Source organism: Styela clava, chromosome 15 (genome assembly GCF_964204865.1).
Source record: "Styela clava chromosome 15, kaStyClav1.hap1.2, whole genome shotgun sequence".
Classification (NCBI taxonomy): Eukaryota; Metazoa; Chordata; class Ascidiacea; order Stolidobranchia; family Styelidae; genus Styela; species Styela clava.
Genome location: NC_135264.1, coordinates 14,087,773 through 14,104,252, shown reverse-complemented (window position 1 = coordinate 14,104,252; position 16,480 = coordinate 14,087,773). Strand labels below are relative to the sequence as shown.

Sequence of the window (16,480 nt, the reverse complement as noted above, 5' to 3'; positions counted from 1 at the left end):
AAAACAAGTTTTAAAAAAATCAGTTTATTGTACATAATATAAGTTAGCTAAAACAAGCTTTTACATAGAATTAATAGAATAGAATTCATAGAATTAATAACATAAAATTAGAAAAAAGTACAGAGACAGACTAAAAATTATTTTACTTCAATATTTAATTAGTTCTGTAATGTGTGACCAAAACTGTTCACATGTATTCACCAAATCGAGTTGATATTTGCGCATTTTTAGATATTCTTAGTTTCAAAATGACGAGCGGACGAGTTGATCCAGAAACAGGTTCAAATATTTCAGTCAAACGATAAAGAGTAGGTTTTTATTTATTCACAATTTAAAAAGACTGTAAAATAATACAAAATGAACGCAATCGAGAGTACAGAAAACTTTGATTTGATGACATCACCGGAGTTGCCATTGCAACAATAAGCGCTTTCTTGAACAAAACTGACAATCTGTGACGTGGCTAATTTTCGAGATAGGCATTCGTATCCAGGCCATCTAACTTGGTTAGGATCACAAGTATGAACCATTTTAATCAGGTGTTGATCATCGTTGTACCATCCCCATGTATCGCTCTTGTAACTCGACTAAAATTTGAGAAAAAAAAACGCAATTAGAATTATACATAGCCTGTTATACTTTTCAGATAATATAATTTGAAATATATATATAAGAATACCAGAGATAGGGAAAGAGATAGACTCATATTTCGTCAATCAGAAAAAAGAAGCAACAATAAAAAGATATACAATAACATACGCAAAGTTTTTTTTTTTTTTGTATAGACTGGAAGGAGCAATACGACCATGTGGTCATCAGAGCCAGCTCCTCCTAACTTTTAGGTTGCTAACTAGGCGCCGTGTCAGAGACTGTAGATAAGTAATTTGGGGTCAATGTACCAGTGGTTATTATGTAAAAAATATGCACATAATATTATTTTTTATTTGAAACCAAAAAGTATGTTATTCTGAAATATGCAAGAAAACTTTACGTACCTTCTCCCAAACATCAAACATTTCCTCCAATGTACAAATATGTGAATCGAGGGACTCACAACCTTCTTTTGCAGAATGGTAATTACTAAAAAAAAGAAATATTAGGTATGAATTATTGATTCACATCGAGATTTTATGTTACAAAAGCCTCACGACCGGTTATCGTGAAAGGAAATTACTAGAAAAAAAAAGATGTTATAGTTTCGCAATTCAGCTGGAAGTAATTTTCAATTTCATTTTTTTCTAATTCTGTTATACACTTTTTTCTTGCATTGATTTTTGCATGATAAAAATAAAATATCTGAATCTGATTTTCGTTACAATCGGAAATAGGTTCGACCGAGTTCGTTTCAAGTGTAAAACATTGCATATATGTTACAATGGTATATCGATAAAAATCTAATTCTGTATAAGAAGGTCAAATAATACGAGTAAAACGGTGATTTTAATCAATAACAGCACTTCAACTTTACCCAAACGGTCAAAAGTGAATTTAACATACTGAAGGGTAGTTTTCTAACCTGAATTTTCTATCTGTGACATTTGCGCCACGCATGATTGAACAACAATATCCTTTCAATGCTGTAGATAGCTGCACTGGAGTGTGACCAACGACACCATTATGACATTTATAACCTTGCCATTTGACTTCGCCTGTGAAAAAAATAATAATTTATGTTAAATATCATATTTATTTGCATAGTTAGACATTTCTATCTCGTTGTAAGAGCATAACACTATACGCGTTCAGCGATAATTCAAACACTATGTTAAATGTTTTCGAACTGTCGCTAGAATAGAGGTCGTGATACCATAAAAAGTGGCAAAAGATTAAAACTCCTACATACGTACGTCGTCCCAAAAAGTACTTGAATCAATAAACGACAATTCTAAACTCGAAAATCCGAAACTAAAATAACCCAATCAGCCAAAAAGCGTTGTTTTCTTAAAAAATCAGCGGTAATAGTGCTTTGAGCCCAATAATTTTCACATCAATGCGTTTTTTCTGTAAAAAAATAAGTAATAAAATTACATTCACCTGGCAAACAGTCATGTATACCGGCTGCTCTCCCTTCCATACCAAACCATCCCCATTCAATGAGAGGTATTGGCCCAGCTTGCTTAGCTGCTTCCAATTGTGGAAGACTACATAATATTTTATTCTCAAACGCGCATGCGTCTGCGGCTTCTTCCCGATAGCGATAGGAATCTTCAGTTATGGAAAGGATGAGATTCGGTGGCTCTTCTGAAAAATACAGAATTTATAATAAGAAAATTATAATCATAGAATTGGTCTATCCAATTCATATTTTTATATTTGAGGAAAAGACAGCCGATAGAATGATTTAATCATATGACGAGCGATGACAAGCGCGTTCCTAATGCTTAGAACAGTTTACTTTCATGGCCCAGTTTTGATCAACAAAAATTTTGTGGCCTATTATCTTTTTTTATGAAAAGGAGAAACAACAAGGAAAAACTAAATCTTCGTGCAATAATGGGCACTTTTACGTTAATAATTAGAATGAAAATTACATTCCGTAGCAGAAAACAGTTACTATAATCAAAATTAACTATGGTGACAAAAATAAAATCAGCAATTTTTAATAGGCCTGTGGGCCATCTCAAAATGTTTCCGTGGCTCCAACATATTCTGAACTTGGTCATTTCACTTAAAATTACAAAAATAAATAAAGGGATTAGAAATCACTCACCAACAATTGTTTCTTCATGGTTATAGTATTCATCATATGGTCCGTTAGGGTCTGTGTAATAATCCTCATACTCGGGGGGTTCGGTTTCGTCTTCAAAAACAGGCTGCATTGGTGGTCGAGGGGTGTCTGAACTCCCCCCAATGGGGATTATTTCATTTGAAATGGGGGTGTTCCCATCAACTCCTGCAGAATTACTGCTACTGCCACCGAGTGGTACGATTGGTCGATTTGAACTCAACGGATTTGGATTAAATAATGGACTTCTACCTCCAATAGGCACAATTGGGTTGTTTGGAGACGTGCCACCACCTAGTGGAACAACAGGATTGTTTGAAGATGTGCCGCCACCTAGTGGAACGATGCGATTGTTTGCAGATGTGCCGCCACCTAGTGGAACGATGCGATTGTTTGCAGATGTGCCTCCACCTATCGGAACAATGGGATTGTTTGGTGATCTGACGGGAACTATTGGGTTGTTGTTGTTTCCACCAGCTAAAGCACTACCTGGCGAATTTGCTGCAACTGGCGCCACTGGTAGATTAGGTTGGGGATTTGGCACTGGGATGTATACTGGACCGTTTTGAGTTAAAACAGGCCACAATCCAAATGTTCCACCGGATCCTCCGGAAGTGCCAGGAGCAGCACCGGAATTACCGGTTCCTCCGGATACGGCACCACCACCAGTTCCAGCTAATCCTCCAAGTCCATTTGAGCCTCCGCCTGCAGTAGAACCTCCTGCTGCTGCACCTGCACCTTGTCTCCTCGGCGATCCTGCATTACCTCCAGTTCCAGATCCCGCATTAGAACCAGTGAACAAAGGATGGTTTCTTGGGAAATTTGCCGGCAGACCAGATCCGCTAAAAATACAGGAGAATAAAATAACAAAAAATATGAAGAAAATGGGAAAATTGAAATAGCATAAAGAAATGGTTGTAACAGTTACTATTTTATTATGCATTTTAGAAAGTTCCCAAATAATAGGCAATAGTAAAAACAAATTCCTAAATGAATTCATTTTACAATTATCCTACATCTATAACATAGCACAGATATCTGTAATTCAAAGCAGTAATTTAATCTTATGCTATATGTGGGAAGAAGGAATACTTTTGTCCTGCGATTAAATATAAGGATTGTGTATTGAAAATAATTTAAGTCAAACCTACCCTGATGATCCCCCCCCTCTTGTCCTCAACGGTGGTAAATTTCCTAGTGGTGCAACCGTTCCTGGTACGTCTACATGGTAAAAATGACAATAACGGATTATGAAATTATTTATATATACACGCTATATATACATGATTAGTAATAATACCATTTTAGTTTATTGGACACGAAATATACATATGGATGAATCGTTTGGTGTATTATGTTGTTGTTAGGTTGTTGTCGCAAGAAAGCTATTACTTCTATTCATTTCAAGTTTCCTGTGAGCCCTATGGTATTTGGTTCAGGACTTGAAAAGAAAGACAATTATTTCATAACGTTAAGAAGAAAAATGTCAACAACTAGAATAAGAACAACAACACAATAACAAAACGATCAATATGCACACTTCGTGTAGGACGTTTTAAGCAATTCTATGCAAGTCTACGCAAAGTAGTCACAGATATTTCTGGACCTACTATTTTCAAAAAGACTGGAATGTTTCTTTATTTTCAATCTGAAATAATACACCAACACAAATATATTATGCATGCGTTTTGCAAATTATAAATTAGTTCTAATTATTGGTATTATATCTTGTCATAGCCCTTAGTAAATAACAGGGTAGGAAAAATGGATTTAACTGGTTATTCCAAATCAAACTTGATTTAAAAGGCATTTGGCGTCTTATGTTTAAGGCCTATTTTCACCATGTTCTGAAAGCGCTAAAAATTCATTTTTCATTTAATTAATCGAATATTTCATGCAAAATTATTTCGTCTAGAATTACCAAATTTATTTCGAAATATGATAAATTCAAACTCACTGCCAGAGGGGAGGATTCCGGAAGATCCGAAGGATGATGCAGCTGCTCCGCTGAGGCCACCAGAACTGGCAGGTAGTCGTGGGAGAGAAGCATTTCTTGGGATTAACGGCGGTAAAGTAGCTGCAGTTGGTCTGAAAAATGGCGGACGATATTTGACGACGGGTCTTGGCGTTATTTTTCCTTCTTCGTTCGTTTTTGTATTGGGTGGCTCTGCAACGGCTGCGTTGTAGTCTAAAAATAATAGTAAATGCTAGATAAATGGTAGATCCGTATACAATGGTGCTGTAGTAAAAGTAGGACCGGATCATGCGCTTTAGAGGCCCTAAGTACTTGGTGCCCTATATATGAAAAATAATAATAATAAAAAATTGGCAATATTTTCAAGGATAGTTCTCATACCTACAAACATTCATAGGTTGATGATATTTGAGAAAGAAAAATAAGCAAAAATTCATTTCAATCGGGTCAGTATTGAGGCCTGTGTCGTCTGACTAACTCTAGTTGTTCCATTAAACACTGTGTCAACAATCGGTTATAAAATTACTGTGACGCCCCTTTCTCTTGGTGCCCTAAGCACGTGCTTATTTTGTTTAATGGTTAATCCAACCCTGAGTAAGAGTGAAGTTAACTAGTTTAGGTGGTACAAGACTGTGCACTAAAGCATTCGCATTACGGAAATATCTTTGTTTCAAAAATATATTAGTGGAAATGTGCATTAGGACTCCTGAATCCTAAATTTGTTTCTAAATGCATATAACTACTTGTTTATTTCTATAAATTAAGTAATTCATTATACCAGTAATATTAAAACCAAATTTAGTTTGTGTTAAAAAAGCTACAAAAAACACGTACATAAAGAGCAATTTATTTCATTGAATTCATGTTTTTACTAACCATACGAAAATACGTGCAGCTTATTTCCTTGCGGCACAAAAACTTCAGGATACGAATCTCCGTCAATGTCGCCAATATACGGAATTCCAATCATTCCAGTTCCTGCACGTAACTAAGGAAAACATAGAAAATTACAATAATGAAAGTTATCTATTTTGACTTTTGGAAGTGACAAATCCACCACAGTTATAAGCACTCTGGCTTCTCGCTTCTAGGAAAGCTCCACACAGTGATGCGCAGTAGATTTTCGTTACGACGGTGAGGAGGCTCTTCCAATGAGTGCCAGGAAATGTGACGAAATTATCAGTAATTCAAGATTAAATCAAATAAAAAATTCTATTATGTGTATGCATGATTCGCTATCCCACTAACTTGAAGAATAATGTATTCCGGAAATAATTTTCTGTTATTGCTTTATCAAGCGATAAGTACCAATGTAATTAATACTCACCGATGACTTGACGTAACCCCAACCAGTCCTTGCCGGTTTTGGAGTCAAAATAAATAACATTTCTTGTCCTGCTCCAGAAAGAAAGATACTCGGTCTGTCGGCTCTGAGAATTAAAATGAATAAGTTATTTCTCCTGTTTTATGCTGTTATTATATGTAAATCAGCGATGGCAATTCGGTATCTTCGTGAATTGTTTTGCTCATGAATGTCCAAGGAAAACAGGAGTACAGGACTGGGTTAGAGTGGAGGGTGGCTACAGAAGACAGTTTTATGAACGATCTTCTAATGAATCTCTAAATGGCATAAAGACTTAGATGGCAAAAATTCCGCCGAAAGCTTGCAAATTTGAGCATTATTCGTAATTCGAAAATTCAAGATAATGTTAACCCTAGCCTGAGACTGGGAAGGTTTCGGCATTGTACCCGTAACTATAGCCTATGGACGGTGTGTAGACAACTTAGTCTGATACGAAATACTATATTAATTTAGTACTGACAACCAACTTTGGTTCAGAACTAATTATTGGCTCCCTTTGCCCATAACAGGCTACCAGTCCCGAATGTCGTCCTTCACGTAGAATAAAGCTCATAAATATAAATAAATAAACAATATTATCAATTGGCGTTACGCAGTGAGACCAACTAGCTTTCTATGCCTTTGTGGAAGTGGCTCCGTATGCGTGTGACGCGGGGATGCTGTAGCAAGAATAAAGATGACTAAACTATTTGATTCAAGAGTCTTGCTGCATACTGCAGTGTATAAAGAATATACAGACAGTGTAAACAATATAACTTCGGGGAAATTTATAAGTAGCATATCGTTTTCTTTGTTAGGTTCACGTCAGTACTTAATCCAAGCAAATTCTGTACATTGAAACTGCAACGAGTGTGGGTTGTAACTATGGACTTCAATGCTGTTTAACCCCTTTGTATTCATAGTATGTAAATTCAATGAATAGTAGCCAATGTCCTATTCCCCTGATAACGATTTATCACGACTTAGCTCTTAGCTTGCTTTGTATTAATCGTTATTTGTATCGACCCATTCATGACGTGTGTTTCCGGCTTTAGTCCAAGGGGTGAAATATAGGATTTTTCATGTTTTTGTGAGAATAAAATTTGATTTCGACCGTGTAGCTAGTTATTAAGTGTATATTTCAATATATCTGTTATTTGGATTCAATTCGATTGTGCAACTTTCGAGTATATGAACAATACATTGTGTGCTTATTGACCTCTTAAGGAGTGCAGATCGGAGTTACACTCTGTTAACGTGTGTTCAAGCTTATAACACGAGAGTGTGGCACGCCAAGTAGGACCAATTCGTCCCCTATAAAACAAAACCTTTATGAAACTTACTTTCTCTTCCATTTATTCGGCCAGAATGCTTGCGCTTTTCCCGGACTGTAATCGCCCTGAAATCCTGCAGCTAATACTCTTCTGTTCCATATTTTGTTTTGAATGTCATTAGGAATCTCGTATCCTAGAACGTGGCCACGAGAATTTCCAACACTGAAATATGAAGATGATATTAGGATAGGATTTACATATTTACCCAGTCCATGTTGGTTGTGGGACTAGTTGTTAGTCGGTTAGTTGTTTTTAGATGCATGGACTTGATGGTGGAGGATGCCGGCATCAACCAGCAATTCTCTTACACATAATTTACCCCTTATGGGATTCGAACCTGCGAACCCCCGCAGGGTAATCAGAGGTGCAGTGTCGAGCGTATTCCTATAGCGCTGAGCGCGATGTGCCACACCGTCATTCTGTACATGAAACACTAATGATAAATGTTTTCAAAGATTGGAATTACATAATGACGATCAAACTATCATTTATTGTTGTCGAACAGCAGGTTCTTCAAGATTTAACTAGCAGTTGTGTTTGAAAGATTGCCCTACGATCAATGTTCCCTCTAATTTCTTGTAGTATGTGTGCGCAGAACTTTTGGTATGTGCGCACTTTTTTGGAAATGGCTAATATTTGTGCAAAAACCAATGAAGAAATTTTGGCGTTCTAACCGGGTAATGGGTGGGCCAACAACAAACTTTCTCAACCTGCCAACCGAGAAAATTGTTACATTACATCGAAATACGTCTGTGCGCAGTAAATCTATGCGTGTGCGCAGCCTCTGAAAGCTGTGTGCGCGCGCACACGCGCACACCTTAGAGGGAACACTGCCTACGATGTAGTCTCATACAAAGTAAAAAAAAAATTTTTCACTTTACAGGTGCTTTTCCTGCCATTTTGTGCTCGTCGAAATAAATTACAAAATTACCTTTTTAAATAGAGAATCTCCAATTTCAATGACGATTAAAACATCAGTGATATAAACACCACATATAAACTGGAAAACTACTGTGATTTTTGCCATACGAAAAATTGAATTTTTCACATTCACTTTTCTAGATCAAAGTTGCAACAGTAAAAAATCAATGCAATGTAATAAATAACTAAGATTACACGAATTTCTCGTAAGACAATGGCAAACTAGACGAGGAAAGTTAGGCTGATGTTTTCTACAATATAGCAAAAAGGCAAAAATGTACTCTTACTTTACTGTCGTAGTCAAAGCGTCTGGTCTTCCATCCTTATTCAAATCAATATATTGTACGTCATAAAATTTGCCGTAGTTGTCAATAACTCTATGACGGACCATTCGACTGGTCGACCAGAGGTTAGTTCGACCTGTAAATCACATATATTAAGCATTGAATTCAGAGATATGGATGATTGTAATTCAGGGGTGTGCAACTGGCGGCCAGCGGGCCACAACCCGACCCTGCAAACTATTCAGTGCGGCACTTGTCAACACTCAGATTTTTCACAATCAGGCATCAAATCTAAATCGAACAGTTTATATTTAAAAAGATGCTCCCATGGACATAAATATACATGTTTTTGCTCTTGTCACTGCGTTACTTCTTTCACCGTTTTGCCCGGTGCCTTTATTACTGTAAGGCTAAGCGGTAGCCGCATTCCGCATTTTTGTGTGGCCCAGCTGGATGTCTAAAGTTGGTTATATGGTCCGTCGGCAAAAAATGTTTCACACCGCTGCCGTAGATGCTAGGTAGGGATGATATTATATATATCATGTGAAGACTGAAATTTTTTCTGAAAGGCATTGCCAATTGATAACACTTTGGGTAAAATGGTGAGCTTAAAAACTGAGATTTTCACACTACACGATAAGGAAAGGGCATCGCATGTAGTTTTCAAAAAATTTAGCTTATGGTAAAATTAAACTTGCAAATTTGACAATCAAAAAATTATGCCGGCGGTTAACGATATTGAACGGTTGATAAAAACTCCATGCTTCCCAGACTAGCACGAGGCCTGTCTGCCTGTTTGTCGCCAGTTGAGAGACGAATTTACGACCCAGAGGCGCCGAAGTAGGCCGAGATCGCCATGGCCACTAATTTAGTCGCAATTTCGATCCCTGTCTCGCGGAACACTCCGAGAAAGTCGCGGAACAACAGTGTTCCGTGGAACACAGTTTGAGAAACGTTGAATAAGAGTATTGTGATATGTCCTTTGCCCAGTATTTATAGCTTGTAGAGAGAAGTGTTCAACTTCATATGAAAAGCATGGTTGTGCAAATAACCTATACACAGAAAAATCTATTCTAAGTCAACTCAAAGACATACTCATTGTCCAGTATAATCCCAATGTGCTGAACTGCAGTCCGGCCACTAGAACATAGGTTTTTCCGCCTTTGACGAATCCAATAAAATTTCCGTCTGCCATTCCTTCGTGTATGATTTGTTGGCCCCATTTGTCCTGACCTTTTGGTTGTTGAAACCAGAGAAGCTGACCGACTGTAATAAGAATAAGTGATGTTATATATTAGTTACTTTCTGTAAGTTAAAAAATTATCTTTTGCCTTCTCGGCTTTATAATTTGAATACTTTTAGCATACAAAGAACATTTTAGCCAATAAAAACAGTGTAGCATAGTCTTTTTAATGTATTTTACCTGAAATAACGAATTTATCCCTAAATACTCATGGCTGCGCATGATTTTTGCCAAGTTCTTGTTACTAAGGTTTCTGTCGAGAAAAATTGTGATGAACGATGCTGTTGAGAAAAATCGATTTTTTTCCGCCACTAATACAGGTCTATTTCGGATAATCAATACTTAAGAAGCCGCCTGGAAGTTATTACTTTTATTTTTTTTTATTTGGGACTCGATATTTTGCTCCAATTTTTGCTGTTGTATTTCAACCCATATTTTCGTGCTATATGGGAACACTTTATCTCTCTTCTCACAGTAAGCATGTCCATGCATTAAAAACGTTAAATCTATTCCCGCACAAGATCTGAACAGGTGACAGGATGAGAAGACAGGTTGACTATGGGAGATATGCCTTTCGCCAATACTGTATTTCGATTTTAATATCTTCTAAAACTGACATGTGCAAACTACGGCCCGCGGGTCAAATCTGGCCCATTGGGCATTTCAATCTAGCCCGTCTGATGCCGCCACAACCAAACTAAAATCCATTTTTTTGATGTTAGCTAAAAAAAAATAGCTCAAAGAATTTGTTGAGATTACGATTTTATTTAGTTTAGGCACGAGGCTTATTGTTTTCCACTTCTGCTTTTGTGACACTGTAAATATTGTTCATAAAAGTAATTTGTTACGTCCCCCTGGTCCCGAAACCTTGCCCACCCATGATCTGAAATCTGATATTCAGAGGCCATCAGAGCTTCAAATAAAATTGCTTTGGAATCAACAATAGGCCTACAAAATGGAAGATATGATGCAAAATGAAACAAACGGACAAAAATTACCTCCACCACGGAAACGTGCAGTCAAACAATCAATCCTTCCATCTCTGTTCATATCAACCCACTGGGCTCTTTCATAATTCCAACCGGCATCGATTGCAATGTCTTTCCAAACTGTATAAGGGGAAATTTTTATCCATTTGCAATCGTCACTATTTCAATACATATATATATATATATATACAGATCACAAATTATTAATATAATGTTTTATTTGTGCTCTGCTCATTCTTTTCCACGGCTTTGCGGTTGCGTAGCCTTAGAGTATTCAATGATTATTTCAATAATCGTTTTATATGTAATGCTGACGATTTGATATAGTTTGGAATATAAATACTGTCATCAGACGTATTGTTATTGCATTTGAAAATCAACATTCTCCCTTTTTGTATAAAGATAATCGGCCAGATACTTGAAGGTACGCAAATTTGTCTAGCAATCTTCTTATACAAAACCATATCCAGTGGTATTCAATCCCTTCCCACTAACGCCAATATTACCCATATGGCACTCCAGAAGTGTGTGTACCAATATGGAGGTAACTAATTTTGTTCGCCTCGTTTACATCAAGTTGTGTGAAGGGACGGAAGCCTATGGATATGGGGTATAACCACTTGGCTAACACAGACAGTTCCCGACCTCGTAATAGAACTATAATAAGGAAAATCGGAATAAAGTCAGGCTTAACCCTAACCTGGTACATATACTACGGGAGTACCGACCACATAGATAACACCCTCTTGCGTTTGATAACTTTTATAGGGTCGAGTTTATATTTACTAAGTTCAAGATATATATGAGCGCTTTGGTACAAGTACGGCGTTTCTTATATGTTATAATATAAATAACTTACTACTATATGTTGTTGTTGGCCTCATGACGTACATTGCCCCACTAGTCTCGTTCGCTCCCCATGATGCAGCCCAATAAGTAAGAGCACTAGAATCTTTGAATGTCTTTGCTGGAAAACAAGGGTGTATTTGAAAAATGTTATGTTGTATTGATTCAGAAGAATTTGATATTTTGGCAGCAAGTCTTTATTTGAAATAATAACGATTTTAAATCAACGACGACAAAAACTTATCTGAGCGATTTAACAGTTTTATATCTTTGTGTTACTCTGTAGCAAGACTGTCGAATCACCTAGTCCTAGAACATAGGATCCCAAAATTCTCCACACGAAGCTCCAGCGCTCCGTGAGAGATTCGTTTACTTAAAATACTGAATATTTTTTGAATACAAAGCAGCAAAAATATCCGAGTCATTAAATAATTCAAATTTAATTTACTCAGGAATCGGTAAGTAACAAAGTGTTTTTTGTTTTCATTTTCATCAATTTATCGTGGGGGTTTGTAAATAATAGTCAATCTCTTCCCAGGTTCCATAACACGACAAGTTTGAGAACCCATGGCCTAGAATGGTTATTTTCACTCTTGTTACTACATTCATGCATTACATGCATACGGATCTACCGATGCAAAAACATAGAGCAGCGATCGGCAACCGCATGCGGCTCTTTTGTTCTCGGGGTTCTGGCTCCCGTGGATCAATGTGGTCACAGCAGTTTTGTGTTAGAAGCAGTAATGATTCAATGGCTCTTTCAATGCTAAAGGTCGCCGCCCCGCGCCCTTTCCGACTCCATTTTACTTTTTCTATTTTGAACGATTTGCTGAAAACTGACATTTCCTGGCTAGCTAATAGATGAAAATGCGCGTTTGTATTCTGTGTATAATTTAGACAGCAAAGTAGCCTGAGTCTGTGGAGAGATTTGTTACGATATTGTCAGATGTCAGTGGTTTTATCTAAGCTTGTTTGGAGCAAAAGATACGAGTAAGCGTCGTATTAGGTCATTATACAAAACAAATTGGAGTCCCCCAAAATTTTGCGGCTACGCTTTTCAAGAGCTACTGAGACTATAAATCATTATTAAGTAGAATTGGGCGTTAGTAAATAGCGATTGGCGCTTAATATAGTTTATATCTATATCTACGGAAGTGGATTCCATGCCCCAAAAAGTTTGGGAAACTCTGGTTTATATCTATACAATCAGAAAAACAACAATGAGGTAGTAGACCACTTACGTGGTATCCTTCCAACTGCTCTTGGGTTCGCAATATCTTTATTGATAATTCGTGGTTTCATTCTGCTTGGCTGACGAAACTTCCAATGAACATGTGAAATTCCTCCGATATACCACGGTCCCACAATGATCAGATCTTTTCCGACCACCTATAAGAAGAAAAAAAAAACAGCTATGCGCAAATTTTGATTTCTTTATTGCACACAAAAAAAAATTCCCTTAGAGCTCACAGAAATATTAGAAATAAATAAAAGTAATAGCCTTTTAGCAAAAAATACAATCTTTAACCAATTAATTAAACCAGTTAAGTAGTAAAGAGAAAAGCAATTTTATCATAACAAAACGATCCATAGGTCCACCACGTCTCCAACAAGACCAATAAATTTGCCAGGTGTTCTAGCATGACTGTGCACATTAGCCTGTTTTTGTAGTTTTGCTCGATATTTGTTAGTTTTTTGTAGTGTTTTCAATTATAGTTTATAACAGTGGTTCCCGACCTTTTATGGTCCCATTCTGGGGGCTTTTAGCACGCATGGCCCCCTGTTTTGTCATTCAGAGGTATTCATAGTTTATCATTATCAGTGGTATTTATAGCGTTGTATTGATTGGTAGATTCCGAATCCCTTTATGTTCAAACAATTCATGCTCAAAAAACGAAAACACCCTGTAAAATTACCTTATAAAGCAATGAAACTAGGAAGAAAGAGAGTTTTCTTGTAAAGTGGAATCAGTTTTGCGCCTAGCATTGTGACCCCCTCCAACCCGCAGTTGGAAACCGCTGGTTTATAAGAAGACTTTTTCTGAGGTCAAAGCTCAATAAAATGACCACCGAGTAAAGCCACTAAATGACTTGTAATACGAATATTCAGTGCACCCACCTTCACAGATACTGGTGTAGTTGGTATATCCATGCTATAAAGCCGCTTCGGTCCGAAAGCTCCATTCACAACGTGGAACAAACATATCACGATGCAAGTAATTTTTATCGTATCCATTATTTGGAAGAGTTTACTGATTTAGTCTTTATTCAAATATTCATTACTCAAATATTAGAGTAGCAGCCAGCAATCACACTGAAATAAAGTCAAGATATAGATAATTTAACTTCCGATACTGAACTGAACTTGAGATTTTTCGAATCTAACTCAGAAGTATCAAAACTAGTCTATTCAATTAAAGAGTCTGAATTAATTAGAATACCGGTAGTCATCTTTGTTCTTGCTGCGGCATCATTGCGTTATACGCATACGACCCACCTGCGCAAAGTCTTAGCAAGAAAAGGCAGTTAGTCTCGCGTAGCCCCAACTGGTAGTTATATATATCGAAACTAGAATTCCAAGGTGAGTTTGGGTGAAACGAGGTATCGTAAGATTAAGGAGTCTGCACTCGGACTACAATCGTAAATAGACCAAGAGGTTGCGTGAAATCATATATATACCGAGTAGAGTGAAAACAGCAAAACAAAACGTCTCGGTAAAGTAAAGAGAAAATAAACATTATTGCAGGTTATTACGAATAGTCATAATCTGGCACAGTATGACTGTTCCCGGTGCACTGGGGTTAATATTTGATAAAACAGTTTATTTTAACCTAAAAATCTAGAAATCAGATCTTGGTCTCTAGCTACGTTTGTTTGTGTTATTTTTAGTCATTACCACGACATTTTTAAAGCGGCTCACACTATTTTGCGTCATCATTTAGTAGGATAATTTTGGACCTCCTGAAGTATGCGCACCATGAACTCAGGTTGTGTACAAGGTTAGGGTTCAGGTTGTGCGACATCTTGGTGCGCATACCTAAAGAGTACCATAATTTTTTTTCTCACTAACTCAGTGATGAACGAACGAATCTATTTATCAATTATTTCAAAAACTATTCCAAACTATTTCCAACTATTTATTAAGCACCTTCTGGCTATAATGTAGGCTGAGTTGACTCGTATTTTCATCAATAAGATAGCAGTATCAGTAGTAGTATATATCATCTATTCTGTTTACATAAAATGACAAGCCTGGGCACCTCTATTGTGATCTCTGAAACCTTATGAACATGACTGGCACCTCTGACAGAGTTTGCATTGCAGGTTATAAGTTTAACTCCCATGCCCACCACCTTACCCTAAGTTTAACAAGTTGTGTCGGCCAAGTAGGAAGTTCCAAAATATCACGTTTTACACATCGTTCGATATCAATGGTTGTTTATAAAGGACATTGTGTCGTATAAAAAATTGATTCTGACACCCGAGTCAGCAACTCCTCTACAGCAATATCTTTGTTTAGGTGATAGCTGTTATATTTTGTTTCCACCTAAGTAAATAATATTATTATTCTTACTGCAATTCCTCCGTTCTTTTCTAAACAAATATAAGCTCCAAAATTCTATCTTCAACTTTCGTTAATTGCTTACAATTACTAAGTCGAAGGCTAAATTCCCAAAATCACAAACTGGGAGATTTTCCACGACTAACTATCTCGTGACTATATTTCGTTGAACTTGTTTTCTAGCTCAAAGCAATAAGAGCGACTTTCAATCTGCGAACGACTTCTAGAAATATATCCATACGATCAAGTATGATTTGAATATAACTAGCACAAGCGAGAATCATTTATCTTTGGTGTATACATGGTTATTAGTCACATTCTCTACTTGCCAGACTACTTTACTGATTTATTGCCCCAGGCGATTGTTGTAGTTTTTATCATTTTTTATCATGTTGTTGGAAGAGATTTGTGAGAGATGGCGAGAAATGTCCTCAGGGTATGTGATGTGAGGAGTCAAAAACGTTGACCGGATTTTTTGAATAACCATGTTCGGAATAAATATGAAAAGGAGATCGCAGAGTCAAAAAATCACAATTTTCATGATAGTTTGTTGTTTTGGTCGTTCGCTATAGTTCTCATACGCTGTATAAGTTCTAGAATCTAGATTGTACATTTTTCCAATGTGGCTTCCCTTGGAAAATAAAAATAAAACAGTCACTTTACTATAAATGACAGTAGTCGTTTAGGTATTTGTTCGCGGCCCTCAATAAACCGCCCAGTGGACCCCTGGGACGAGGGGCGGGTTCAAAAAGCTCCGGGTTAGACCATCCAGTATGTCAACCTCGAGACTTTCAAGTCCAATAGTTTTAATGCTATTCACAGATATTGATATGTAAATATTAGAGTATTTGGCCACTCTGTAGTGTGAATGGGAAAGAGAGAGAAAGAGTGAATTTAAAATAATACCAACATGATCACAATAGTTTCATATCGTGTTACTGTAAACTGAGTCTGTGCCGCACGTCGGAAGAAATTCGAATCTCAATTGGAAAAATAACTTTGAATTTGGGGATATTACAGCATTTCCCTGCATTGTACCCTATTATTTCTTTAGCCCTATATAATAATGTTTGACACAGAACTTTCTAATAATGGGACAAAAAAATATGCCCCCGTAGTGGGTGTACCAGGTTAGGGACAGGCCATAATTTTATTCCGATTTTTTTTCATTTAGTTCTATTGCAAGTTCGGTGAACGAAATTAGTTACCTCCATAATGTTACACATACTTCTGGGGCGCCCAAAAAATCACAAATGTTAA

The 16,480-nt window shown here is 36.9% G+C and overlaps 1 protein-coding gene across 1 annotated transcript; it reads right to left on the bottom strand.

Moving 5' to 3' along the window:
- Window positions 1-8: 8 nt before the first annotated feature.
- Window positions 9-13,972, bottom strand: LOC120333741 (uncharacterized). Its single transcript, XM_039401091.2, has 16 exons — window positions 13,778-13,972; window positions 12,901-13,048; window positions 11,673-11,780; window positions 10,823-10,933; window positions 9,677-9,847; window positions 8,585-8,717; window positions 7,386-7,538; window positions 6,028-6,130; window positions 5,577-5,688; window positions 4,683-4,913; window positions 3,877-3,946; window positions 2,711-3,567; window positions 2,035-2,241; window positions 1,517-1,649; window positions 996-1,080; window positions 9-587 (listed from the first exon to the last, which is right to left on the bottom strand). The coding sequence occupies exons 1-16, from the start codon at window positions 13,892-13,894 to the stop codon at window positions 321-323; spliced, it is 3,006 nt and encodes a 1,001-aa protein (XP_039257025.2). The 5' UTR covers window positions 13,895-13,972; the 3' UTR covers window positions 9-320.
- Between the last annotated feature and the right edge of the window lie 2,508 nt (window positions 13,973-16,480).